The following is a 27144-nucleotide window of genomic DNA, read 5'->3' on the forward strand; positions in this document are numbered from 1 at the left end:
ACCCAAGATCCTACAGTGTTCAGGCTCCTTAACTTCCATTCACACATACATAAGATAGCTCATGAGCATTGGTGGCCACGAGCTGCTGGAAATTGTACTTATTATCCAATTTTAACAGGCTCATCTTTCTTAATGATCTTTTTTATGATGAGCGAATAAACAGTCCCTTGGGATCTCATTTTATTTCTCTTCAGGCCTTTTTAATTTGCTAGTTTCTCAAGCCTTGCTGCCAGCTTCCCACATACTCAGAATCACATAAATCACAACTGCATCTAATTTGCATCTTTTCTAATAAGAAAAAAAGAAAGCTTATTTCTCTCTTAGTACTACATCTTTGGACATTCTTCTAAAGTCCCACGGAGCTGCATCCAATTCATAGCAGTACAAAAGTGACTGGAGCATAGCAAATCTTTTGGTTGCTTTCATTCCAACCTTAGTTTCTTCTGCTGCCATCTTTCCCACAAGTTCCACTTGATGCCTACTAGCACAATGCTCAGCATGCTGGCTCTAGACTCACTGTTCATGCTACTCTTGACACTTTTCTTTTCCCCAGCCCCCTACCAGCTCAGTGCTTTTTTTATTCTGATGACTCGTGCCAAACACTGAAGTCATAGTTTGAGTCTTCAGTTCACTCACATCCCTCACTCTTATCCTTATTCTATAGCTCCCTCTTCCCTTTCCTTATAAACACTGTCAAGTCTGAATAATTCCATCTTTTTCAAATCTGTATTTACATAATGGACAGCTGTAATGTATTTTCCTTTTCCTCATCTCACTATAACCTGGCAGCTCACAACACTCACTCCTCGGGCATTTGCACATCTTTGGGGAAAATCTGGAGTTCATAGTGACATGGGGGTTAAGAAATATGAAGCTTATTTTGGCTCTGCCATGATTCCGACTCCGAGCAGCCAATTTGCCTCTTTCAAAATGCCATTTTTCAACAAAACCCATGGGCTTCCAGACTTTAATTCATGCCAAACTGCATGCAGATGAGCAGGTTCCAGCCAGCTCTCATTTGCCACAAAGCCAACATGTAATACAGCTCCATCCTTGCTTTCAAAAACCTTGTGACAGAATAATTCGTTTAATAGTCCAGACTTCTCTTTGGCTAGTTCCCTTCCCAGAAAGCTCCCTCTAGCTCAAGAGTTATTGAAAATGTTTTTCACTATCTCGCACAACTATTGTTTTTGACAGTCTGTCTCAGAATTTCCATGCACCAACATTTTCCACCACTGAGGCAAGCCAGAGCAAAAGAGGAAAAATAAGGCACGATAAGTCCATTTTGTACTTTGACCAGTACCTCCAAAAAGCATTCTGTGTGACATTATTCTGCTGACAGCAACATCCTGAGAACAGCCACAGGGACACAGCACAACAGGCATATGTCTGACCACAGGCAAGGACAAACTTTCTGAACCTTAAGAACAACCAAACAAGTTTGAAAGCACTGGCTTGGAGGAAACATTCTGAAGTGCATTTCCTTTCTCTCTGTCCTTTTTTCTGTCAACAGCAAAACCTTTCCTGGAACTTTACCATGTTTGTCCAAGTATGTGTTATTTTTTAATATTTGGAAGCAATGAAAGGCAGAAGTGGATTCTTTTTGCACATTACTACAACACTGGACACAAAACTGCTAGCAGAATATGGGCATTTCATGTCCAGCATCAGAAATTGTTAGAATCTCAGTGAAGTTCTCAGAATTTGTACTGCTTCCTTTCTTTCCTACTCCCAAATACCAACTCCATCAGCAAGAATCCTCAGGAGGTTTATGCAGGACAGTTTTAGCAGAAATCAATTTTACCCCCCCCACCCATAATAAACCTGGCTGTAGTAACTTCCAAACTACAAACACAGCAAAACTTCTGGGGGAGTTAAATCAATAAAAACAAACAAAAAAATCAGCAAAATGGAAATAAATGCAAGTCCACCAGAAGACAGCTACTTATTTCTGCTTAGAACTGTAGAGTTCTTCAAGAAATCTGACGACATAACTCACACTCAAGGCCACACAGAACAGCTCAGAGATCATGAGAGGACAGAGCTCAAGGGCTGACACCAGATGATTTAATCAAAGACATGCCATCCTCAATGACACTTAGTTTTAAGAAAGTGTACCACAGGTAATTTACAAATCATATGTATTTGGTAGGCATTCTTCTGTCGTAAGAAAGCAAGGACAAGAGACCAAGATGGTTTATTGCAAAAGTAACCAGATTCTTGACTCTCACACAGATACTGGCACTTGCAGGTCTTCTCTTAGAAGAGGGCAGTATCTGCTCTTCTGATTGGACTGGGAATGAAATATATCCAAGTATGTACAGAAGCATCTGGCAGGGTAGGCTATTATAATTTCACTTTTCCTAATAAAACAACTAGTTTTTAAGAAATTCAGGAGGCTGTGGAAGAATATGGGAATTCATAGTTTGCACTAAAATCTGAACTGTTAAGATCTCTGTTGTGTATACAGAAGTTGTTCTGTTCTGTCCACATGGCTCTTATTGAGTTTGGAGAAGTAAAACAGAGCACATCCTCAACTCATCTCTACTCATCAACACCTCAACTCATCAAAGCTCTTTTTCCTCAATTGCTATCTAAAAGATCTCCCTTAGGCAAAATTTATCATATTAAATCTCAGCCCAAGACCAACTTCTAATTTATTCTAGTTTTTTTCCTTATCCACCTTTACTTTTTTATTGTTACTGAAATTTAATTAGGGGGAAAGAGGGCAAAACAGCCATTTTAGAGCAGTAATTGTGTGAACTTGCACACTTCATTGTGTTCTTTCTTTGCCTTCATAACTTACAGGGATGAGAACTTCTGACACTTTGAACAAAATCTTCCTCATAAAGCAATTTCTATGCTATTGAAAAGTCTCTATCACACTTCTGCCTTATGTTACCACTGCAGTTTTCTATCCCGTCTTTGTTTCTGAATCATCTTTTTGGAGTCTTCCAGAAAATGACAAACGAACGACCACTCTCCAAGAACAGAACAACAACAACAAAGGAGAGGAAAACCACAGAAACGCAATCCCACCACCTTGGAGATGTAGCATTTGTGAGTCACACTGAGAATTGTCAGTGCTGAGAGCTTTTTGTCTGAATGGTGGCTGCCAGATTGCTCTTCCAGAAGAGAGGCCAAGAACTCCACAGTTTTTATTCCTGGAAACAAATCCTGCTTATCTACACAGCCTGTGGCAAACACTGGCCAAGGGCAAGGTAGGCAGGCCCTCTGCCTTCAGCAGTGCCCATCTCCCTGACATTGTTTCTCAAATTCAGCACAATAAACAATTTTAGAAACTACAGAAATAAATACAGGAGGAGCATTTGCACTTTCTCAATGAGCCTACCAAAACCGGCGTCAGAAAAAATAAGAAATAGCCATTCCAGACTACAAAGCCCCACAATAGTCCTGAATGGGGCAGACCTACCTTCTGATAGGCATGAAGAAAAAAAAAATATTCTTCACAGCTCCTCTTCCTAGAGGTCCTCAGCATAGAGTTAACTTGGTCAGGCCACAGATTAAAGAAGGAGAAGGAAGAACAGCATCTGGATCTAAGGATGTCTCAAGTTTAGTTGAAACTTAACAGCAACTCCACTTCCAGCCCCTAGGGAAGAAAACTCAGCGTAGGTTTTCATTCACAAAAGTAGTAAATCTATAGAATAAAAATTGGCTGTCCCACCCAGATTACCAACATCAGTGAGAAGTTCTGTGCAAAGCATGTGTGTTTTCTTACGCTGAAGTGTTGTGGCTATGCTCCAAGTTCCCAATTGCATAGGAGCTATACAGAGAGGTTCCCACGGCCGACAATACTTTAGGGACTTGAAAGGAAGCTGCAGGAATGCTTCACTATTTAAAAACGCATTCACTTCTGTTCGAGGGAAGGCATAGAGGAGGAGGGCTCCTGTAAACGAGTAAGGTTGAGCTGAAGGCCCTTTTGAAGCCATAAGTTACATAGCTTCTTAGCAGTGTGTTTAATCTTGTCCCTCTAGATCTTCACCCAAGGCAAGGAGCTTTTAGTTTACCTTCATCTAACTTGGCTTAACACATAGATGTTTTAGCATTGCTTGGGGAATAGTAAAAGGGTAGGCAGGAAGAAGTTGAGGGGAAAAATAAAAAAGAAATACATAAAGACTCTGTCTGAGAAACCAAGGAAGCAAATGGCATCCTACTGATTCTGCAAAGCTCCAGGAACTCTATCAACAGGGATCCAAACTTGACTCCTAAAACTCATGTATTATCCTCAGAAGAGTACTGGCTGCTTCCCACCAGACACACCAGTTTCTGTCTAGATCACATTGCACTGACACTCCTGTAATGGAAGCCATAACTAATAACGTTTCAGCAAAACAATATGTGGGAATTTTGCCATGTCTCTCTGCTCATTTTACAGGGAAGTCCTAAAGCTAAAAATCCAAGCCTTCCTCTTGGGGAAAACAGAACAATGAATCTTGCTGCAGAGTGACACATTCAAGGCAATTAATTACAAAAAATTCAGCTCACAAAGTCACACTCTGAGTATGACTGGAACATAAATAGATTAGCAGCCGCTAAGAATTGCTCCTCCTGATCTGAAAATAATGTTCCCTCTTTGCTTTTGTAGCCTTTAATGATGTACAACCACTCTTTTAACAAGAAAAGCCATTTCACATTTTTATAAATATCCCAAATGCTTCAGGTTACCCTTAGTTACCCTTCATCTCTGTTCTCAACAATGTTGCCAACAGAATCATGCTTTCCAGCAACTACAGCCTTGCCTTAAGCAGAATAAAACCTACACCACTTCCTTCATTTACATCATTCCCCAGACAGGTGGAGGAAAGACATGACTTGTTTTGCCCTGAAGCTCTGGTCAAAACCACTGCTCTCTGATCAGCAGCCTTCAGAGGAAGACAGATGCAGCCAGAGCTGATTACAGGTTTTGAAGTTCTCTGAGCATTGCATGTACCTCTAGCCATCCCAATGTGCTTTGCAAAGCCAGCAGTATCACTGAGCCTGATGCACTGAAACTGTCAGAGCAGCACAGAACTGCAAACCGTACAAGGTCACCCAGTAATTTGTTATCAGAACTAAAATCCAGCTCTCTCTACCACAGTCCGTCAGGGAGCTCTCCCAACTCAACCTCCCCTCTTCAACAACAAAAACAAAAAACCCCACACAACAAAATCAGAGCAGGCGGAGCTGAACTGCAGAATGAGAATCTGGTGCACCTTCAGATTCCTCTTGAAACAGTTACACGACAGAGTACAGGATAGAGTGTTTACACCAATGATGGGAAAACAAACAACACTGGCATAAATCTTTTTTTGAACACACTTAAGTTAAATAAGGGACTGCAAATTCTTGTTCTAGGAGCTCTACAGTTGGATTTATTATCTAACAGGCTCAAGAAGCGATGCTTAGCTGCTTCGTTTTGTGCCTGTCTTATGCTGACAGCTAAGTTGCTTCAATAATGAAGATACCTCACTCCGTAACATGAAGTCTGTGATGGTGCAGTGACAGCATAGTGCCCAGCTCAATAAGGCTGTCACCCCAGTGCCAACTTCTGGTGTCAAACTGCAAGAACTTTTGAAAGCTGTGGTGTAACAGCATTGGCTTCCCACAGTGGCTTAAATTATACTCTTAAAACACACACTTTAGTAGTGTTGAAGAAAGGCACAAAATATAACGATAGATTAATCAATACATACACTATTTTTCAGCTACAGCCACTAACAAAACCCAGTTTCTCCGCATACTCTACAACCCTATCAGTACACAACACAGGAATTTGAAGTTTGGCTGAGATATTAATAATAATATTGACGCTCAACTATATTTGATAGCGGGTGGGGATAAAGGAAGCGCTCAGCACCGCCAGACAAAACAGCACATACTACTGCATAGAATGTTCTTTTATTGCAAAACACAGCCATTTTCTAGTAAGGAAGTCCACAGAACCGCTACAATATAGCCTACAAAAAGAAACTTGACATAGCCACCTCACCTTACTCTGAAAAACCAAGAACTGCTCCAATCAGTTCAGCCCTACTTTTTTTGCTGCTGTATCCGGCCGCATTAAAACAGTTCACGTAGTACTGGAAGCAAACTTCCAAGAATGAATCAGAAGCCTTTTTTGTTTGTTTGCTTGTTTTTTTGCTCTGCCAGCAGAGGTTTTTATTATTCAGAAAGTGGGAATTTCGTAGCCTGCTCGCTGAATTACTCTGTTTTTGCTGTTTAAATTCTATTCCAGGAGTAAAAATGATTTAAATACTTCAAACATGTTCCGATATAGCCACTACATAAAGAAATGCTAAAAGCAGACCCAATGCATGAAATTATCACTTAATTAACAGTACTAGAGGAACTACAGTCTAGTACCTAGAGCACTGGACTAGCTATAATGAGCTTTCATTCTAACAGCAGATCAGCATCTGACTTGCTGCGTACCTCTTATGAGAGAGGAAAGAAATACTTGTCTAAGCCTTCCTCTGCCCTCTTCCTTTTGACTTTTTGTCTTACCTATTTATTTTACAGGGTTTTGTTTGTTTGTTTGTTTTTGGCAGTAGCAGCACTTCTTCCATTAAACCCTGTTACCTCTCTGTCAAGCAGCCTCAGATCAGCACTCATTCTTGTCTCTCCTGCATTACCCAGAATTAAGCTGTGCTGTCTTGTTGCTTTCCTCACTACAACAGCAGCATCTTCAGAATCTCTTTGGATAGTTGAAGTTCTTTTTTCCTCATCCTTACCTCTACTTTTCTTAGATTCCCCCACGTTAGTATTACTTAATATTATTACTTCAAACAAAATAGTGCTACCAACTTTAACTCCTGTTATGCAATTTCCAGCCACATATTTCCCAGCTTGCTGCAAGATCACCCGTTAGCCTCGCAATAAAATTTCCTGTCTTTCCATTTGCCCAGGGAAGACTGGCACAGCTCAGTAGAAGGGCTGAGGTTAAAGCAGAGCATTTTCTCCTTAGTTCTCAAGGAATGACTTATCACTATCTGCATACCAGGACAAAAGTCTCTACTGCTTCTGCAACCAGCCTGCCCCAGGCTTGCCTCTGCATCCAAATATTTGACTCCCCTTCTCCATGCTAGATAAAACACTCCCCAGAGGCCAAACTTCATAGTGAGCAGTCAGCCCTTTGATCTCAGAAGCAGCTGGCGCACAGCTGCTCCCTGTTACTTCTGCAGCTCTCAGGAACCCTTTGGATTTTCCTGTCCTCCCTCACAGTCAGGCACGAAGGGCAAGAACACCACCCGCAGCTACCTTTCGTTCTCCTGCAAAATTTCACCTGCCACCTCACTTTCTCTGCACAGTAATTCTTTTCCTTGAATTACTGGCTCAGCCCTAACTAAGCAGTCTCTCAAGGACACAAGCAATAATGCTTTCTTCAGCATTACCCATGTTTGGGAGTTTCCTGGAGAAGACATGCTGATCTCCTCACAGCACACTGTCTGTCCTACAGACTGTAGGGAACAAGCTGCTGTCCCTTCTCACCCATCTCAGGAAAATCTTCCCTAGGATCACAGTAGTTTGCAGGTAGAAAGAAGCCAGTTGCACTCAGTGGAATCTCTCTCTCGTGCAACTACAAAGTCCAGTCAGCAAAGGACAGGCTGTCTTCTGAAAGGCAGGCCTTCCATAGAGCTTTCCTAGGAAAGCATGGATCTGAGTAATGTACCATTCACAGAGCCTCAGAGCAGACAACAGTAGTGACTATTTACAGCCAAGTATTATCAGTGATACTTCATAAGAGCCTAAAGGAAATAGAAAAGTTCAAAACCAGCTCAACACCTCCAACCAGCTGCAGGACTGAGAGACAGTATTTTCATCCCTTCCACAGTTGGAAAAGCCCTTTGAAACAACCACCAGGAAATGACTAGAAACGGCATAAAGCAGCATAACCAAACGACTCTACTCACACCACTGGGTGCTGTGAAGCATTTACAGTCCATTGACTGTAAAGAGAACCATGTAAAGAACCTCTCACGTGACTGTAAAGAGGTCGATCTGATGGGATTTCCCCAGACATCCCTAAAAGATTAACTTTAGTACTCACATGCTGAGGAAAACTGATAAGAGTTGAAACACTCGACTTTCGAGCTTACTTTCCAGAACCATCTCGGTGAGACCAGAAGAGTTTACCCACCAGTGCTTCTGCACCAGCTGCCTCATCAGCTATCCCAGGTGCTCCGTAACGAGCTGCCTCAAAGAAAAGTCACTTCACCTGATCCTATCAGCGTCATTAAAGTCTCAAGACCAAAAGCTGCTGCACTCCTGCTGACTATATTACAATGCATATGAATAAGGTTTAATGCCTTGATCTCAATTAATAAGGGAAACTAATACACAAATATGACTCTCAGCTCTGGAGAGTCTGCAGTTAAAACTTTTCTGCAGTTATAACTTCAGGAAAGGAGAAACTCTTAAGAGACCTTCTGATAAAGAGGAAAAAGATGCTTCTACTTACTAGTCTTTTTTGTGGAAGTTGAAGTGTAGTGTAATCCCTCAACAGAGGCTTTCAAAAGCAAACTTTAGCCAATAAATGAAGTCATCTACACTGCTGCATAGTAATGAAACAGTAATGTTTGACACATTCAAATGTCAACACATCAAGTGTCCTCTAGTGAAGAACCAGAACCAAGCTAGGAACTTTCCAAGACTCTTGTTCACCATTCATTATGCGAGTTTATGTCTGCACATGTGACAAGGCAGCATTTCTGCTCCTGGTAATTCATTAGAAACACCTCATGGCAGGATAATTGGGAAAAGCAATGTACTGACTTAGAAAACAGCACGCTGATTTGTCACAGTCGTGTGTTTGCAAAATGCTTGCAATTGACCAAAAGGGGTTATGTATGATGCAGGTGTATGACAAATACCCAGTTATCATCCAGGATGATTTTCCTCACTGAAAAGGATCAATAAACAACAACAACAAAAAATCCAACTGCTTCCCCCAGGTTTTTGGCTTTGCTGTTCCACTCACACTGATAGGAGATCTTGAATTTTTCCTCCACAGTTCATCACTACTATTTCTCTTTCTCCATCACATGGGACAATTTTCATTTTAGACTGTGTTGGTATTTTAAATATACTGATTTCATAGAACAAACAGTGAACTACCAAGAAAAAAAAAAAACACAACCTTTCATAAGTTTTAACACAATTTAGACTGGATATTTTCAAGCTGCCTATGCTGTTAGCGTTAACTAACTTTTGTTACTTACAAAAACTGTCTCAATTCAGCTAAATTGCTTGAGGATATCCATGGTGTAGTTTCCTGAAATGTATCTCTGTGATATCATGACTGTGAAGGCTTGCTTTATAAGCAAGAACATAAGCCAATTCTAAAAGTAGAGATGAGGTGAGGCTGGGGTTGTGTGGGAATTAGCAAGATAGTAATGATAATAATCAGCAATAAGCCTTTAGTATGGCTGTTAGTAACAACTTGTTTCTGGTAACCACCTCTTTCCTGCCATATCCAAAAAGGAGGTCTATAGCCATCATTCCTATCTGTGTTCAGTAGGTGTCCCACTTACTCCTATGTATTTTCTCCTCAACTCTCTTCTCCCCTTTTTTAATTTACAGAGAAGGCATGTCTTTTTTTTTTTTTTTTTTTTTTTGCCTGCATGTACACTAAAACATCTTAAACATGCATTTGAAATTTTTACACATCTTTAATATAAAGAAACAGAACATTCAAGCCTAAAATGAGCTTTTCTCCCCAATACTTTAACTAACTGTAATACTATAATACAATGGAAAGAACAGCAATAATAGCAGTGACACAACCCAAGGCTGCAGCAAATGAGAACAAACACAAACACAGCAGCTACAAAAGCAATGAAAAAAAATTTATTTAAAAAAAAAAAAAAAAAAAAAAGCTGCTTACCTTTGGAAGGCCTCAGACAGGAATCTCAAGTGAGATACCCTCACCTCCACTGCCAACCCTTAAATGAGGTCTGGGAAAGGACGGATCCTGGCTCCACCCCTTTCAGTCACTCAGTGCACTGCTTGCACCTGAGCTCCCCTGGGTTGATCCTGCCTTCCTACCAGGTGTGCAATCACTGGTCACTTAGCATTTCTGCTACACTCAACCCCTTCACGGTGTGAACCAAAGACTGAGCAGGCTGAAGGTAACCCCTTTCCATTACAGTGATCCAGAATACCACAGTGCTTTGTACAATTTGCCCATCACAGTGTAGACTGACAAAATATAAGACGATAGACGATTGGTTCTTGGTTGAGGTTCATGTTCCTTTGTGGGCCGGTAGTCAGTGGCTCTCTGGTGGCACATAGGGAAGGTTCAGCTCGAATTCTATCAGCCCCATATAGTGCACCACTGAGTGTCATGCTGAACTTGTATTGACAGTAGAGCATCTCAATGTCATGTTGCTCCTCCTGGCGACCCCGTGGACTCAAAGTGACTCACAGGAAGTAGCATAGATGTTTCAGAGGTACCAGAACGGGTAGGTCCGCCCAACACAGCAAGATTCCTTTCTTCACCAAACCTGAGACCAGAACCTAACTAGGCTTTAAATAAAATTTTGACACTGCCATAGGCTCCAGCCAAACCCATCCTGAGTTACAGAGACATCTAGTTCAGCTGGAAAGGTGCAACTGAATATACCCAGTGCCTGGGCCTGTTTATAGCAGCTAGCTTTGCTTGCTGGAAGGCTTTTTTTTTTTTTTCTTTTTTGAATCAAACGAAGACTTCAGCAGCAGTGCTAACTGGGGCATAAAGGAAGGCCAGTATCCCAATATACCCCAAACTTCTTGCAGATACCTTGGCATGGTAGGGACTGGGGAGAAGACTCTTAGAGTCTTCTCAGCAAGCCCAGGACAGGGGTAAGCTTTCCATCCATTCTTCTTTAGTGTGATAACTTGCTTAGCGTAACTTTCTTATGTATTTCTTAATTATAACATCCGTGTATTCATTGGTTGTACAACTGTACGTTCTTCTGGGAGAAAAAAAATAGTCAGCTTAACATAAGACCTCTGGTCCCATCTGGGGGCTGTAGGTGCAGAAGGGCTGGCATTCCCTGTCACGCAAGTAACCTGAGCAATTGCTAATTCTTTTTTCTCAGGTAGCTGAAGTATAGTGACTGGGGTCACTTGAGGAAGCTTTCTACTTTTATTGGGAACTAGGATATCTTTCAGGTTCCATGTTCTTGTTGGCATTTTTTTCAATAATTCTCACCCCTGCTTTTTTGTTTTTAGGGGTATTTTAAAACTTTAGCTTGTTCTCCTACTGTCTCCACAGCTAGAGGAAGACACGATTGGGCTAGCAATCAATTTTATCAAATTGAACTCCAGCTTAGATTAAGTCATTCAGCATCTGCTTTTAGGATACCTGTATGGGTCCCAACTGAGGAGTGCATGGGGTAGGACTTCCCCCTTTTAATTAAGGGATGACCTCAGTCCCTTCCAATGTCAGGATATTGCACCTGTTCCAAAGGTGGTCTGTATCCCCCAGCTCAGCCACCAATTGGGTGACTTGTTGGATGGTGGCCTCCAAGGCCACTAAAGGGTTCAGTATAGACACTAGTGCCCTATACTTGTGGGTTAGAGCTTGTTGTAGTATGATGTCCCTCATTCCTGCTGGAAACTTAACAGGTCAGGACTCTCAAATGCATCATCATTAATGGCCTACTTCATCCCTAGTTCTCTGATATAATTTTGGAGCTCTTCCGTTGAGGTCCATGAACTGGTATTTATCAGCATATAATTTGTTTGGCGATGTAATTCTACATGCTGCCATTATCTACTGAATTAAAGAATGGCTTTCTTCATTATGTATTACTATCACATTACAGCCTCTGTCTGAGGGCCAGATGTAGTAATGGATGCAGGTTTGAAAATCTTGGGCCAATTAACTACCATGCTTTCAGCCCTCACATCCCATAATCTCAAAAGCCAGGCTAGTATGCTCTCTTCTTTGTTTAAATCTTTGCAACAAATCCAGAAGTTCAGCAGCTGTGCATGGGCATGCTGTTACATGTAGTGCATTGTGGGCAGGGGGCTACTCTTCAGGAGCCAACTCTGTTGGTCTTTTCTGGAATTTTCTTTGTCTTTTGAGTTATTACTGGTCTTAATTCTAGAGGATCTGATGTTTCCAGATCCTCTAGTTGGATGTTAGTCTGCTTGGCCTTCTTTTTGTTTTTGTATTCAGCTAGGATCCAACAATCTTACTGATCCAAATCCTTTTCCCCTCCTAATAACATGGATCTTAATTTCAAAGGGGAAGTTCCATTTGAGGGTGGAGAAGTTTGCCCTGTCCAGGATGCAACTTCATTTTCCAGTTGCCTAATATAGGCTTTTTTAAAAGCTCATTTTCATCTTTTAATTCTTCCTAGAAGGAATGATACGCATTAATAGTGAGTAGCAGTGGCCATGCCACAGCAGATACTGCTACCACTCTTTCCTCAGCTGTCAAAAGATTTTATCCTAGTTTATCCAAAAATTATCCAGCCACTTTTGAAGGGGATTTAATAATGGGAACATTGCCCCTTTTAAGACCCCATTCTTCAATAATCAGTGGAGAACTTAGCCAGGGGAGCACAGGAATCCTGGAGTTTCCCCCAGGAGTTTCTCTTTCAGTGTATTACCAGTCCTGGTGACCATCCAATGCACTTTTTATTTTTTAGATAATCCATCCTAAATAAGCACCTGGCTGGCTCACTCAAATGCAACAGCTGTGGACACAGAAATAAAGGAAAGAATCTGCTTACCTTCAGAAGGCCTCAAGTAGGCAGGGATCTCCAGCAAAATACCCTTGGCCTCCACTGCCAACCCTTAAATGAGGTCTGGGAAAGGGTGCATCCTGGCTCCACCCCTTCCAGTCACTCAGGTTCATTGCTTGCATCTGAGCTCCCCCAGGTTGGCTCTGCCTTCTCACCAGGTGCTCAATCACTGGTTCAGGCCATGACTTAGCATTTCTGCTATACTAACAATCCTTAAAAATACTTTCAAATGATGCTAAGATAAAAAGAAACAACCTGCAGTCAATGCCTGAGAACTTACAGACAGAAAATATTTTTCTTAAATATAGAATTTTGAAGTCTTGCAGAACTGAAGCCACTATATGGCAGTGAAGAAACAAAAATCCATTCTTTCCACTTTAGGTCATGCTTCAAGGAAAACACTACAGAAAAACACAAAGCCTCTCAAGATTTAACTTATTATCTGATTATTTTTGTAAAAACTATATTTTTATACAGTATCTTGGGATTATTAGAATGCTTTTTCTGTAGACAGAGCATTACGGAGGACAATCATCATTAGTTCCTAAAGCCATCTGAAGCCAGTAGTCCAGATTTCTAAAAATAACAAAGTTGTACAAGTTCTCTCCTCCTTTGTGAAAACCATGTTCATTCTCTCTCCATGAAACAGGGCTGTCTGCAAAGCCATGCACAGTTAAGGTCAGCCACTGTGCCAGCTTTGGTTCACCAAAATAGCAACTGCAAGAAAGAAAACAAGTTTATCAGTAATTACAATGGAATGAACAGGAAGTTCAAGTATACAAGGTCAAAAATTTAAGACAAGCATCTTAATGAACATTAGTAATTAACAGAGTTTAGAACACCCTGCTTTAGTACATACGTAAATCTGAAAATATTCTATCAGAATGACATTAGGAATTGAAATATGTTTGATTCTTGATTATTCCTACCATACTTGTAGACATGACCAAAAAAAAAGTTACAGTTCTAAAATCAAAATTAGTTGTTTGGAACTTCCTACAGAATGCATTGCCTTTCAGAAAGTATTACATTAACTAAGAACAGAAATCATTGGGGGGGGAGAAAAAAAAGGCATAGGAGGAAGAAACAGGCTGTGCTTGACACAAATATTTTTACCATCAGAAAGGAAGTGGATTACAAATAATCAAAGCCAGGCATTATATACTGCTCCTAAGCAGGGGCAAGGGTATTCATATGCTAACTCTGTAAGACTAGTAAGGCTTTTTGCTTCAGATCTGAAAATGCAAAAAGAGTAATGATAACCTCCCAGACAAACCAACAGCAATATTGTCTTGAGCCAGTGCTACAACCATCAGTAGCCACGCCCTTCAAAAACTCTCTTACACACAGCAAGGAAGCTCCAGAATTCACTATCAGTAGAGCTAATGTACATTACAGGCAGATGTTGTACTGATCCAAGATACACCAGTATCAGGTAGACTGGTTGTGCATTAGAAGCACAGCTACCCTGTTCATCACTACCCACATTATGTGAATCATGTCATAGCATAATTTTTAAAAAAATCTTAATTTACTGTAATGTCATAATAACCTTGAAGCACCTTGTGTTGCTCTTTTTGGTTTTATAAAGGGATTTCAATACTCTTTTCTATCAATAGTTAAAAATGCTAAGTCATTTCAGGGTACTTGATGTTCACAGACATGAAATATGAAAAATACATGAGCTCAGCAGAGCCACTGTGCTTTAGAAATTAAGACATAAAAACAAAGTTGTTACTAGAATGCAGGGCAGGCATTCACATACTTGTCTAGAGCAGGAAAGTATCCAAAAACAATTACTGCTTTTTCATACCAACATTAAACTTCTGCTCATTTCCCAATTGAAGTCTTCATTTTTTATTTTATTTTCTTTCAACAGCACTACTGAATACAAGTGTTTAATTTTTGAAGTCACTTCGAGAAACTACCAAAAAAACCCAGTGAACTCTAAGAATGTCCTCCTGTAAGTCCTTACCAAAGCTGCTCCAGTAACTGAATTATCTTCTCAGGAATTATGAAGCCTGTGATTGTGCACAAAAATGCCTGGTCCACTACTGTGTTGGGCTGAGGACAGCAATAGGTTGATAAAAAACTAGAAGATACATTATCTCTGGAAAAAATAAAAAGAATAAATAAAATAAATGTACTTAAAATCTTCCAAATAAAGCTTTAGTAATCAAAACTTGTACCAAAGAAGTATCTACGTGTATCATCTAAATTGATACCCAAACAATTAGTGGACAACTGACACCCAAGTTGTCACGGGTATCCTCAAAATCACAGGTAAGTTAATCAGGACTTTAAACAAGAACTTAAGTGCAAAATGCACAATAGACATTCCATTGGCAGAAACGTCCTTCTTAATCATGTCCTTCTTAATCCTTACTTAGCTGTTCCTTAAATAAATTGTGGCTTTTCCTACTTAAAATGTATTTTAAGATCAAACAAAATCAAATACTTACAGATTAACTTGATTCAAGACAGCACCTAGCCATTCAAACAGTTCCTCTGTACTGCAGGACTCTTCTGGCTTTCCTTCAAGTTCATTGCTCTGTAACACTGGACACTGCAAATCTCTTAATGTGCTGAATGCTACTTTTGGCTTTAGGGTCTGTATTTGGTTTTTTGGAAAGTATGACATCAGTGTTGATCCCTCTGCACCTTAACAACACAACACCACAAAGGGCTGTTACAAAGCTATTACACACAAGGCACACTGAAGTCATGAAACATTTGTATGCACATTTAAAGGCATGCAGTGTGGTGCCGAACTACAACTAGAACTGCTCCTGCTCTTTTCTTTTGCAAAAGGCATAGAATTTTCAGTTTCCTTCTTTGAATTGAGAATTAGTGTAAAATCCAGCAACTCACTACAAGTCAGTAACATTAGTGGGAGGAAGGGCAACGGATGTCATCTACCTGGACTTCTGCAAGGCCTCTGACAGAGTCCCTAACCATATCCTTCTCTCTAAACTGGAGAGGTGTGGATTTGAAGGATGGGCTGTTCAATGGATTAGGAATTGGCTGGCTGATCACAGCCAAAAGATTGTGATCAATGGTTCTGTGTTAGGGTAAAGGCCAGTCACAAGTGGTGTCCCTAAAGGGTTGGTCTTGGGACCAGTGCTCTTCAACATCTTCATCAGTGACATCAACGATGGCATGAAGTGCACCCTCAGCAAGTTCATGGATGACACCAAGCTGAGTGGTGTGGTCAACACAGGGGAAGGCAGGGAAGCCATCCAGAGGGTACTAGAGAGGCTGGAGAAGCGTGAAAGCATGAAAACCTAATGAGGGGTTCAATAAGCCCAAGTGCAGAGTGCTGCACTTGAGTCAAGGCAATCCCAGGTATTTATACAAACTGGGGGAAGAGCTCATGGAGAGCAGCCCTGCAGAGAAGAACTTGGGGGTCCTGGCAGATGAGAAGCTGGACATGAGCCAGCAGTGTGTGCTTGCAGCCCAGAAGGCCAACTGTGTTCTGGGCTGCATTAAAAAAGGGTGGCCAGCAGGGAGAGGGAGGTGATTGTCCCTCTCTACTCAGCTCTTGTGAGGCCCCATCTGCAGTACTGCATCCAGACCTGGGGCCCCCAGTACGGGAAGGATGTGGAGCTCTTGGAATGGGTCCAGAGGAGGGCACTAAGATGATCAGAGGGCTGGAGCACCTCTCCTGTGAGAAACAGGTTAAGGGAACTGGGCTTGTTTAGCTTGGAGAAGAGAAGGCTCCAGAGAGACCTCATTGTGGCCTTCCAGTACTTGAAGGGAACTTACGAACAGGAGGGGGAATGGCTGTTTACGAGGGTGGACAGTGATAGGACAAGGGGGAATGGTTTTAAACTGAAACAGGGGAGGTTTAGGTTAGATATTAGGAGGAAGTTTTTCACTCAGAGGGTGGTGATGCACTGGAACAGGTTGCCCAAGGAGGCTGTGGATGCCCCATCCCTGGAGGCATTCAAGGCCAGGGTGGATGTGGCTCTGGGTAGCCTGGTCTGGTGGCTGGCAACCCATGCACTGTGTCATTAGGTCGCCTCCAGCTCAGCATCTCTAGAAATTTTTTAAGTATTTAAGTGTAAAGGAGAGCATACATAAGGTAAATGTAAATGGAGATACTGCATCTCTAAAGCCATTTAAGTGAAATTAAGCTCAAAAGAATTTAGGCACTATTTCTTCCAAGAGCACAGAGCATCCAGAGAGATCCCAGAACCACTGGTTCAGCAACAGCTGCCTCCTAGAGACAGCATGGAATCTGGAAGCAAAACCAACTCTAATGGAATGAACTCCTGCAGTTCTCAGGAACACTTTACAAAAAGTTATAGTCTCATAAATTCTCCTGGAACATGACCTTTAAGTACCAAAAGTGTCCCTTCTCAGCTTCCTAAAAGGCACTCATGTCTTTTACTCAGCATGCCCAGGTAGTGAGGCTTTCAGTTTTCTCAGTGGAGGTCAACAAATAAGAATCATTCCAGGAGATTCGATCCCATCATTAAAGACTATATATTTGATGTTCTCAGTGTGATGGGAAACTTCATCTAGGAGCCAGGGGAGTTCAAGGGAAAAATCACTGATTCACAGCAAATTGAGAAATCATCTTCATATACAGTATACATTGAACTTAAGATCAGCCCAGTAAAAGAACAGAATTAGCCATGGTGGCAAGCAGCTCTCCCATCTACTTAGCTCCATTCCAGCACACCACTTCCCCAAACAGTGAAAAAATGAGCAGCTGACTACAGGTTTGAGAACAGATTTTTCAATTGTGTCAGGAGAAATCCTAGGATAGTGTGAGGGACAAACACCTTGAAGTGAGAAAGAACAGATGAAATTGAGGAACGGGACACAGTTAACTGCAGAATACAATATCTGTGGCCCACTGCCAAAAATCCTGGACTGCTTAAGCTTCATCAGCCATGTCTATCCCACCGACGGCAATCACTTGGAGGAGGAGGGCTAAACCGACCCTTTTTAACCATCCTGCACAAAAAGCTGTCCAAGTGCACAAGGGCCCACATGACAGATACTGAACTTCTGTTAGTTTGCATATTTACATAAGCATGTGTGTATTTATGTTTGAAGTGCATTAGGACGATCCTCCTTCAGTCCATTCTTCCCTTAAGTACTTGTTACACTAACAGCCTCAAAGAACACATAATATTGCCTGAGAATTCTTGATCAAACAAAAATTGATACATTTTAAATCTCCCCTCTAAATAGAAACTTCAGCTGTAGTCCTAACTTTAGGAAATCTCCAAGGCTACAGCCAGTACTCTAACAGAGCAACTCCTCTAGCTACAGCATAGCTTTCCATGCCCACAACAACCAGCTACATTGTTAAAGTTCTCTCGGAGTCCAGTGAATTTCAGCCAATAAATATTTAAAATTGCCATAGAAATTACAGCAGTAAAACAGAGAAGAAAAGATGGCTTTGATTCTGTCATTAAAGACATGAGACACTCCATATTCCTTCTTTCTGTTCCTTTGAGCACCAGAACGAGGAAATAGGGGGGAAGAAAAAAGAAAAAAATTCAGTATGAAAACTGAAAACCCCACTTTTGGAAAGCAATAGGAATGTTTACAGGCCTTCAGCAGTGCTGGCCATGGCAAGAAGCACTAGGGTTCAGCAGGAAGGCTGCAAACACAATGCTCATGGAGGACAAGGATGTCTCAAGAAAATACAGCCCTCTTTTCCCCTTCCAGCAGAATCCACACAATGCCTCAGTGCCTATAAATAAAAATCTATGAGGGTTTTATTTTTGTCAGTACAAAGGAAGGGTCTTCCTATGTTACGAACTTGATTCTTGCACAGAACGACATTCTAATTTAACTCTGTATTTAGGAGATGGTTAACCTGACTATAGTTTTTTGGCCATAAGAAGCTGAAGAAAAGGGATATTGTTCTTCCTGAATGCTGCTACGCAGGCAGCAATAAATGTAAAAAGCATACTGGCCCTAACACTATTTTGCTTTCTGCCCAGAGTCAATAAATAAAGCTGAGCCTGAGGATCTGCCACCTGAGCTGGATTTATATCACCATTTATGGTAGCAGGAGTCTTCACTGTGACTCTTTCCTGAAGATGACAAGGGAAGAAACCACAAGCCTTAAATAACTTCTGTAATAACAAACAAGGACGAATCCATGTAACACGGTTTGTATTATAAAAGGTGGGGAAACCTGAAGGACCATTAAGTGAAACACAGTGTAGAGCTGAAGGAGCTTGAAAGCAGCTTTAATTTCTCACATCAGTAACACTCAGACTAGAAACAGTCCAGAATCACAAAGAATGTAAAGAGCAGATGGGAAAGCACACTCAAGAACCTCCCTGACATCTCACTAGTGTGAGACTTCTCAGTGACTTCAAGCAGCACACAAAGCTCCAGTTCTGATAAGGCATGGCTCCTGTGTTTTTTGTCAGTGCAAACGCTGCAAACATTTGGACATCACGTCAGTTCCATTTTAGTTTTACATTCAGTTCTTATTACCTGAATTATACCAAGCCAGTAAGAAGTCAAATTCTAAAGGTTTCTTTTCTTTCAAGGCCCAAAGCACCCTCTTATGTTTCTTGCCATCAGGGTGAAAGTTGGAATCGGTCAAGTCAATAGTTATAACTGCAAAAATGTACAAAAGCTATTTTAATTCAATAGACTAAATTTAATATCAAAGTTAAGAATTAAAACAATACAAAAAAAAACCAAAAAAACCAAAGAGCATTAAAATAACTTTTCACATGTACAGCATGTTTACAAAGTATTTGACTATGCAAATGTGACTCCCCATTACGTAAATAACCTCTTCCTGCCATCTTTATTTTGATGTAACATGGAACTGTTTCCTAGTGATGGTAACAACAAAGTCCCAATACAGGGCCTCCTGTGTTCCACTTTCTGACCATTACCCCTTGTTCTATTGCTGCACACCACCAAAAAGAGTTTGCCCCCATCAACTTAACTCTCATGCTTTAGGTACTTATAGACAGCAGTAAGATGCCCTCTCAGCCTTTTCTTCCCCAGACTGAAGTGTCCCAGGACTCAGCCTTTCCTCTTACATCAGAAGGCACAGATACCTCACAAACCAAAAAATTCTACAGTTCTACATCACCCCAATTTAAGCACTTAAACAAAACACCAAAAATTAGAGACTTTATAGAATACCCCTGAGAATGTTTATCTTCTTACAGTTATTTTTTCATTTCAAAAATTCAGTTTTTCTCTTCATGCAATCTTCTTTATCTACATCTGGAAAGATACCACTTAGACAATAATAATTTTTAAGGAAAGGTGAGTTTCAGAGTTGCTGTTTTAACATCCTAACAAGGCATTTCACCAACAGATCTGAAGTAAGCACTGTTAATATTAATCACACTTACTGTATCTCATTGGTTTTTTACCAGAATACCGAGAAGGGCGGCCTTGCAGTCCAAGTTCCTCATAAGTATCTTTATCTACTGACAGAATTAGTTTTCCTATAAACAAAACAAACTTTAATGTAAATAATTTTTCAATTTAGTTCCCTTGAAGTCTCCTGAGAACCACATACTTTTATACGATGTTAATTTTGGATCACTTGGTATTGCTAATGTAATCCAGACTCCTTAGTTTCAGTTAAGCTGATTACCAGATCTGCTCCTGGTATTCAAATTCAATTGTTCTTTATTATCCTACAGGCCTTATGAATTTGAATGAGAAAAGTGCAAAGTTGTTACTGATTTAGACACAGGTTTTTTCGTTTGTTTTACTGTACTATGGGAGTATTTCACTCAATCCTTCCTCTGCTTGACCCCTATATTTGCTGTGTCAGTGGCTGAACACAGAGCTACACTTGGGACCTGATTCTGTAAACATTCCTTCATGCTCTGCTCAATTAAACATACAAAAGCATTACCTCCTGCTCCTATGGGACTGCTCTCACTGAGTGAAACACATTTATTAGCAATGAGCAGATAATGCTCAGAAGCATCTCCACTCCCCAGCTCACAGGTCAAATCTGGCAGCTGCCACTTGGTACACAATTGTACACAAAAGATTGCTACCACAGTATTTCAATTTTACTACAATATATTTAACAGTATAATACAGAACACAAACAAATACACTTGTGCTGAAGGTTTCAGACATTGACGTCACCAGAAACAGTAATGCTGTTCCTGCATCAATGCTGCGTAGCTGGTAAGAACTGCACCATACAAACTCAGTCACTACCAAGTACCTGTTTTGCTAGGACTGTGCTAATGGAGTACATAAAATAATTCCTCCTCTGAAAAATTTGGATCTTCTTATGCCCTCATAGGCACCTGCTCTGTTTTAACACCTTGAGCTAGAGGGCAGATAACCCAATTTGTGTTTCTATTACGTTTGATACACTATTAAACGTGAAAATATATTTGAATGTCAGAACAGTTCCATTATTTTCTTTGCGTGCAAAATTCCATAATGCTTTGTCATGAAATAATGATGGGAATGCAGGAGAGGTTTTTCATGTTAAATATTTCTCAAATAATTAACACTGACTATTTCAAAAGGTATTCCCAAATAATGTTTATTATTTCTTTTTTGGTACAAATTGTATCCTTAAGAGCACTATGAAACAAGAAGTTGAAAGGCAGCATATTGAGAAAAATAATCATATGTAGCTATTTCTGCCAGGTGAAGCACTGACAGCTAATACTATCAATAAGCAACATTGATTTTTTATTTTACTTTCCTTTAGATAAAATCATTTAACAGTGTGAATCAAAGCTGAATTATTCTAGCATACTTCTAATAAAGTAGGCAAGTACAGTAGGCCCACCTTCCAGTTTATATAATTCCACATTAAAAACAAACAAACAAAAAAAAACACAAAACAACCAACAATCAATGTATGCATCTTAAAAATCAAAAGAACATACCAGTTGGTAGTAAAGCTGCTGTATTATCTTGATCAATTCTGGTGTTATAGGTAAGTGCATAACAGGAACCTTTAATAGTAAAGCAGAAAATTCTGAGATTATACAGCCTCTGGAGAAAGATGTAACAAACAGGAAACATTCACTTCAAGATAATCAAGCATGCACCAAATCTTTTGAATTATTCTTAATTCTTCTGTTTCCACTAGGTAACTTTCTTGAACAAAACACCTGTTATTAATTTTATAAAGTCTACAGTGGTACTATTGCAAAGGACTTGTAATACAGGTAGCATTGCCAACATGCCTTAATCCAGACACACGCTGCTTCCCTGTGCAAACACAGCAAATGGAAGGAACTGTACACAGAATTGAGTTGGAAAGGACCTTTAATGGTCACCTAGTCCAACTCCCATGCAATGAACAGGGACACCTACAGCTACACAGGTTGCTCAGAGCTCTGTCCAGTCTGACCTTGAGTGTCTTCAGGGACACTGCATCCATCACCTCTCTGGGCGGCCTGTTCCAGTGCCTAACCACCCTCATTCTTCCTACGTCCAATCTAAATCTCCCCTCTTTCAGTATGAAACCATTTCCTGATGTTCTATCAAAACAGACTCTGTTAAAGAGTCTGTCCCCTTCTTTCTTATAACCCCACTTTAGATACTGAAAGGCCACTATCAGGTCTCCCCAGAACCTTCTCTTTTCCAGGCTGAACAGCCCGATCTCTCAGCCTGTCATTGTAGGAGAGGTGTTCCACCTGAATAATTTTTCTGGCACTCCTGTGGAGCCAGCAGGTCCACATCTCTCCTAAACTGAGGACTTCACATCTGGATGCAGTGCTCCAGGTGAGGGCTCACAAGCACAGAGGGGGATGATCACATTCCCTTGCCCTGCTGGCCATGCTTCTTTTGATACAGCCCAGGATACGGTTGGCTTTCTGGACACTGAGGACACACTGCTGGCTCATGCCCAGCTTGCCATCCACCATTACCCCCAGGTCCTTTTCAGCAGGTCCTTTCCATCCTTTCATCCCTCAGCTCATACAGAAAGCAGGAGTTGCCATGAACCAGGAGCAGGACCTTGCACTTGAATGTGTTGAACCTCATGAGGATCTGGTCTCCCAGGCTCACTGCTCAAACCTGCCCAGATCTCTCTGGATGGCAACCCATCTCTCAGATGTGTTGATCACACCATACAGCTGCTTGTCATCTGCAAACTTGCCACTGTTAATGCCATTGATGAAGATGTTAGAGAGCTGGTTCCAGTACTGGTTCCAGTACTGACCACTGAAGGACACCACTCATCACTGATCTCCACCTGGACACTGAGCCATTGACCATCACCCTCTGGGTATGATCTTGCAACCAGTTTCTCATCTGTTGAACAGTCCATCCATCAAATCCAGATAAAGATGTTACAGGGAGCCATACCAAAGGCCTTACAGATGAAAGCAGCATCTCTTCCTTTGTCCACTGTCAGTTACACCATAATAAAAAGTGACAAGGTCGGTCAGGAAAGACCTGCCCTTGGTGAAGCCATGCTCGTTGTCCCATATCACCTCCCTCTCTTCCATGTGTCCCCTCAGCATAGCTTCCAGGAGGATCCGCTCCATGATCTTCCTCAGCACAGAGATTAGACTGACAGGTCGACAGTTCACTGGGTCATGCTTTCTATGTGTTAAAGAAGAACGTGACATTGTCTTTTTTCCAGTCAACAGGGACTTCACCTAACAGCCATGGCTTTTCAAATACCTTCTGAATAGTGTGAAGAGCAGTTGTCAGTGAAGACTGAGGCAAAAAAAGTTGTCAAGTACCTCAGCCTCTTCTTTCTCCATTGTTACCAGCCTGCTTGTACTGCACTCTCTTGGACTCTCTTCTGGTTCATATACCTGTAGAAGTTTTTCTTGTTCTTCTTTTACTCCTTGCCAAGTCCAGCTCCAGCTGGGCCTTGGCCTTCCTGACCCCACCCACAGCCTAGCAGCATCCCCATACTGTTACCAGGGTTATCTCCCCCTGCTTCTTCTGCCTATGCAGTGAAATATGTTTTTTCCTGAAATATACGGGTTACTAATTCACATAAAAGCAAGGCGGAAAATGCTGACATTATCAATATATTTTGTGGCAGATACTTCCAGAAAATGTTTCTGTTTTTGATACGTTATTAGAAACACAAGAGTCAGATTGTGTGAACTTCTGATGATATGGACTTCTTTTCTGATATGGAAGAGGTATTACATTTTGTATATCAAGAAACTGATTTCTTACTTCCCTGTTTCTCTGACATGTTGTTTTTTCTCCTCTGTTTTGCCTTTAAAGCTTGCTTTCCTCCCTGGCAATCATCCAAAAGATGCAACATTCATCAGGAGCCAAATAAGCGGGCCCCGCTAGATGGAAACAACATACTTTGAATACGCAAAACAGGTTTGCTGGGCAGAGGTAGCATCTTTCTGATCTTTCTCTGCAACTTCTCTCTTCTTACCATGTAAGGATGGCCCACAACTTCACCACCCAAAAGAAAAAAAAAGCCAACAAAAAAAGCAGCAAGTCTTCTTTGCACCTAGGAAAATAGGCACAGGCTGCACTGTGTTGAAATACGAAGGGATCGGAGAGGAGAATCACAGAATTGCAAAGGTTGGAAAAGACCTTAAAGATCATCAAGTCCAACCACAACCTGACCATACTGCCCTGACTCTAACAATCCTCTACTCAGTCATATCCTTGAGAAGGGAGGTGATATCTGCACAAGCTGTAGAAGATAAGAGGTGAGACTACACATAGAAGCCCTCCTGTCAGTGGCTTGCAGAATTTAGATGGAATGGGGAAAAAACAAAGAGGGATCAAGTGTAACTTTTGGCCCCATTGGTAAATGCTGGTATCACAAAGCAGGAAAACAAAAAAAAACATAAAGAAACACATAGATTTTATTATCACAGCTTCTTCCCTTTCTTTACAACAGAATAAACAGCTGCAAGTTAACATTGCTGCTCACGGAAGAAAAGACGACCTTTGTGTGCGTGATACACCCTTACCTTTCCTCACGAAACACTCAATGAATTCGTGGGCGAGCAGCTGATGGACAGACAAGCTCCTCACCACGTAGTACTCCCCAAGGTCCGCAACAGCGTTTTTCAGCACTTGGGGCAGCATGCCGCACTCGGGGATCAGCACAGACACCTGCCGAGAACAGATCCGTAACACAAATCGTGCCTGAAACACGTGAGGGATGAAAGCCGAGAAACGCAGAACGCGAAAGGAGCGAGCAAGTCACTTCAGGCTATCGTCTTCAAAACGCCGCCATTGGAGCACGCACACACCTTTAGCTTTTTGCACACGCCGTGCAAAAAGATGACTCCCCGCGGCCCGACTTAGCCAGAAGCTGGCTGGAGAAGCGAGGTTCAAGGCAGACCCGAAGCTAACGTCCGTCCCGCTCGCTGCCTCCCGTCCCGTCCCGTCCCGTCCCCCCAGCTCCAGGACGCGCCTCCATTCCCCTCGCGGCGCTGCCGCCGCCCGCACTCACGCGGCAGTTGTAGGCGTGGTCCCGCACGTGCGCCGCGTGGCGGGAGCGCGCGTGCCGCGCGTGGCCCTTCTCGCACACCAGCAGGTGCCGAGGCGCTTGCTGCAGGCGCCGCAGCGGCGCCGACATTCTCCACCGCGACCTCCAACAGAACAACCAGCGCAGCGCGCGCCACCCGCCGCCCGGCGGAGATGCGAGGCGTGGAAAACCCCTTGCATGACGTCACTTCCTTCTGTCCGGACTCAGCGCCGCTTCCGCGTAGAGCCGGGTCCCCGGCGCGGTGTGCGCATGCGCTGCGGCGCCCCTCGGTGTGGTGGGTTGGGAGCTGCGCTTCTTCCACCGGCGCCAGCACACGTTCATCTGGATTCGTGGACATACAGCAGCACCCCTCACAGAAGCCTGAACACCCACTGAGCGTGTCGTGTCCCTTAGATGCTGAGCGTATTTGCAACAACAGCAATACTTCTATCAGATATAATGCAGTGTCTGCTCACGGTCTCATGAATCGTAGGATCACAGAATGCCCTGCCTTGAAAAGGACCACAATGATAGTTTAGTTTCAACCCCCCTGCTATGTGCAGGGTCTCCAAGCACCAGACCATGCTGCCCAGGTTAGCCAGCACCAAGCTGAGTGGGGTTGGGTCTGCCCGTCAAGTGTCCTCTCACAGATCATTCTGAACATCATATATTTTGTATAAAGAAATTACAAAAACTTTACAGCTCCATGCAGTTTTTTCTCTTCCTTGTCCCTGAACTTTTTACCCCCATATTTACTTTAAGATGGTAACTACTAACTTTCCTAGTATTTGTTTTGCTGCTTCTATATGCTGTACAAGGTTGCATTTCAGTCTAGGTCACTAAAATCTGGTCAGTACACATTGTAGAATCATAGAATATCCCAAGCTGGAAGGGACTCATAAGGATTATAGACTCACAGAATGGTTTGGGTTGGAAGGGACCTATAAGGTCACCTCATTTCAACCTCCTGCTACAGGCAGGGACACCTCCCTCTAGACCAGGTTGCTCACAGCCCCATCCAGCCTGGCCTTGAATGCTTCCAAGGAGGGGGCATCCACAGCCTCGCTGGACAACCTGTTCCAGTGTCTTACCACCCTCACAGTAAAGAATTTCTTCCTGATATCTAGTCTAAATCTACTCTCTTCCAGTTTAAAGTCCTTTTCCTTCATGCTGTTTCTACATGCCCTTACAAAAAGTCCCTCCCCAGCTTTCCAGTAGGCCCCTTCAGGTACTGGAAGGCTGCTATGAGGTCTCCTTGGAGCTTTCTCTTCTCCAGGCTGAAGAGCCCCAGCTCTCAGCCTGTCCTTGTAGGGGAGTTTCTCCAGCCCTTTGTTCATCTTCATGGCCCTCCTCTGGACCTGCTCCAACAGCTCCATGTCCTTCTTGTGTTGGGAGCCCCAGATCTGGACACAGTACTCCAGGTAGAGTCTCACGAGAGCAGAGTGGCAAAATCATCTCCCTCGACCTGCTGGTCACATTTCTCTTTCAACAACCCAGGATACAACCCAGGCCTTCTGGGTTGCAAGTGCACATTGCCAGCTCACGTTGAATCTTTTATCAACCAACACCCCCAAGTCCTTCTCCTCAGAGCTGTTCTCAAGCCATTCTCTGCCCACTCTGTATCTGTGCTTGGGATTGTCCCAGCCCAAGTGCAAGACCTTGCACTTGGCCTTCATGAGGTTGGCATGGGCCCACCTCTCAAGTCTGTCCAAATCCCTCTGGGTAGCATCTCTACCCTCCAGCATGTCAACTGCACCACTCAGCTTAGTGTCATCTGCAAATTTGCTGAGAATGCACTTGATCCCACTGTCCATGTCACCTACAAAGATGTTGAATAACACCTGTCCCAACACCAATCCCCTGAGGAACACCACTTGTCACCGGTCTCCACTTGGACACTGAGCCATTGACCACAACTCTCTGAGTGTGACCATCTAGACAATTCCTTATCCAGCAAGTGGTCCATCCATCAAATTTATTTTTCTCCCACCTGGTGACCAGGAT

At 42.2% G+C, this 27144-nt stretch overlaps 1 protein-coding gene across 2 annotated transcripts; it reads right to left on the minus strand.

The window, feature by feature from the left end:
• Nucleotides 1-13159: 13159 nt before the first annotated feature.
• RPP40 (ribonuclease P/MRP subunit p40) lies at nt 13160-25289 on the minus strand. 2 transcript variants are annotated; one of them, XM_042840047.1, is made up of 8 exons: nt 25126-25289; nt 24638-24782; nt 21611-21679; nt 20090-20185; nt 19206-19331; nt 15197-15395; nt 14710-14844; nt 13160-13451 (listed from the first exon to the last, which is right to left on the minus strand). In XM_042840047.1, the coding sequence occupies exons 1-8, from the start codon at nt 25249-25251 to the stop codon at nt 13253-13255; spliced, it is 1095 nt and encodes a 364-aa protein (XP_042695981.1). In that variant the 5' UTR covers nt 25252-25289; the 3' UTR covers nt 13160-13252. The 2 variants fall into 2 exon arrangements, with proteins under 2 accessions (XP_042695981.1, XP_042695982.1); XM_042840048.1 differs by lacking the exon at nt 25126-25289 and adding an exon at nt 24923-25048.
• Between the last annotated feature and the right edge of the window lie 1855 nt (nt 25290-27144).

Source organism: Centrocercus urophasianus, unplaced genomic scaffold (assembly GCF_019232065.1).
Source record: "Centrocercus urophasianus isolate 14NV4802_14NV808 unplaced genomic scaffold, USGS_Curo_1.0 seq_11, whole genome shotgun sequence".
Taxonomy (NCBI): Eukaryota; Metazoa; Chordata; class Aves; order Galliformes; family Phasianidae; genus Centrocercus; species Centrocercus urophasianus.

Excerpts from the sequence above, each read along its gene's own strand:
- RPP40 (XM_042840047.1), bottom strand. The coding sequence starts at position 25,251 with ATGTCGGCGCCGCTGCGGCGCCTGCAGCAAGCGCCTCGGCACCTGCTG. Across the intron at positions 24,783-25,125 it reads ACCACGCCTACAACTGCCGC|GTGTCTGTGCTGATCCCCGA; the intron begins GTGAGTGCGGGC and ends TGTTCTCGGCAG. Across the intron at positions 20,186-21,610 it reads AGCAGCTTTACTACCAACTG|GAAAACTAATTCTGTCAGTA; the intron begins GTATGTTCTTTT and ends TTTTGTTTATAG.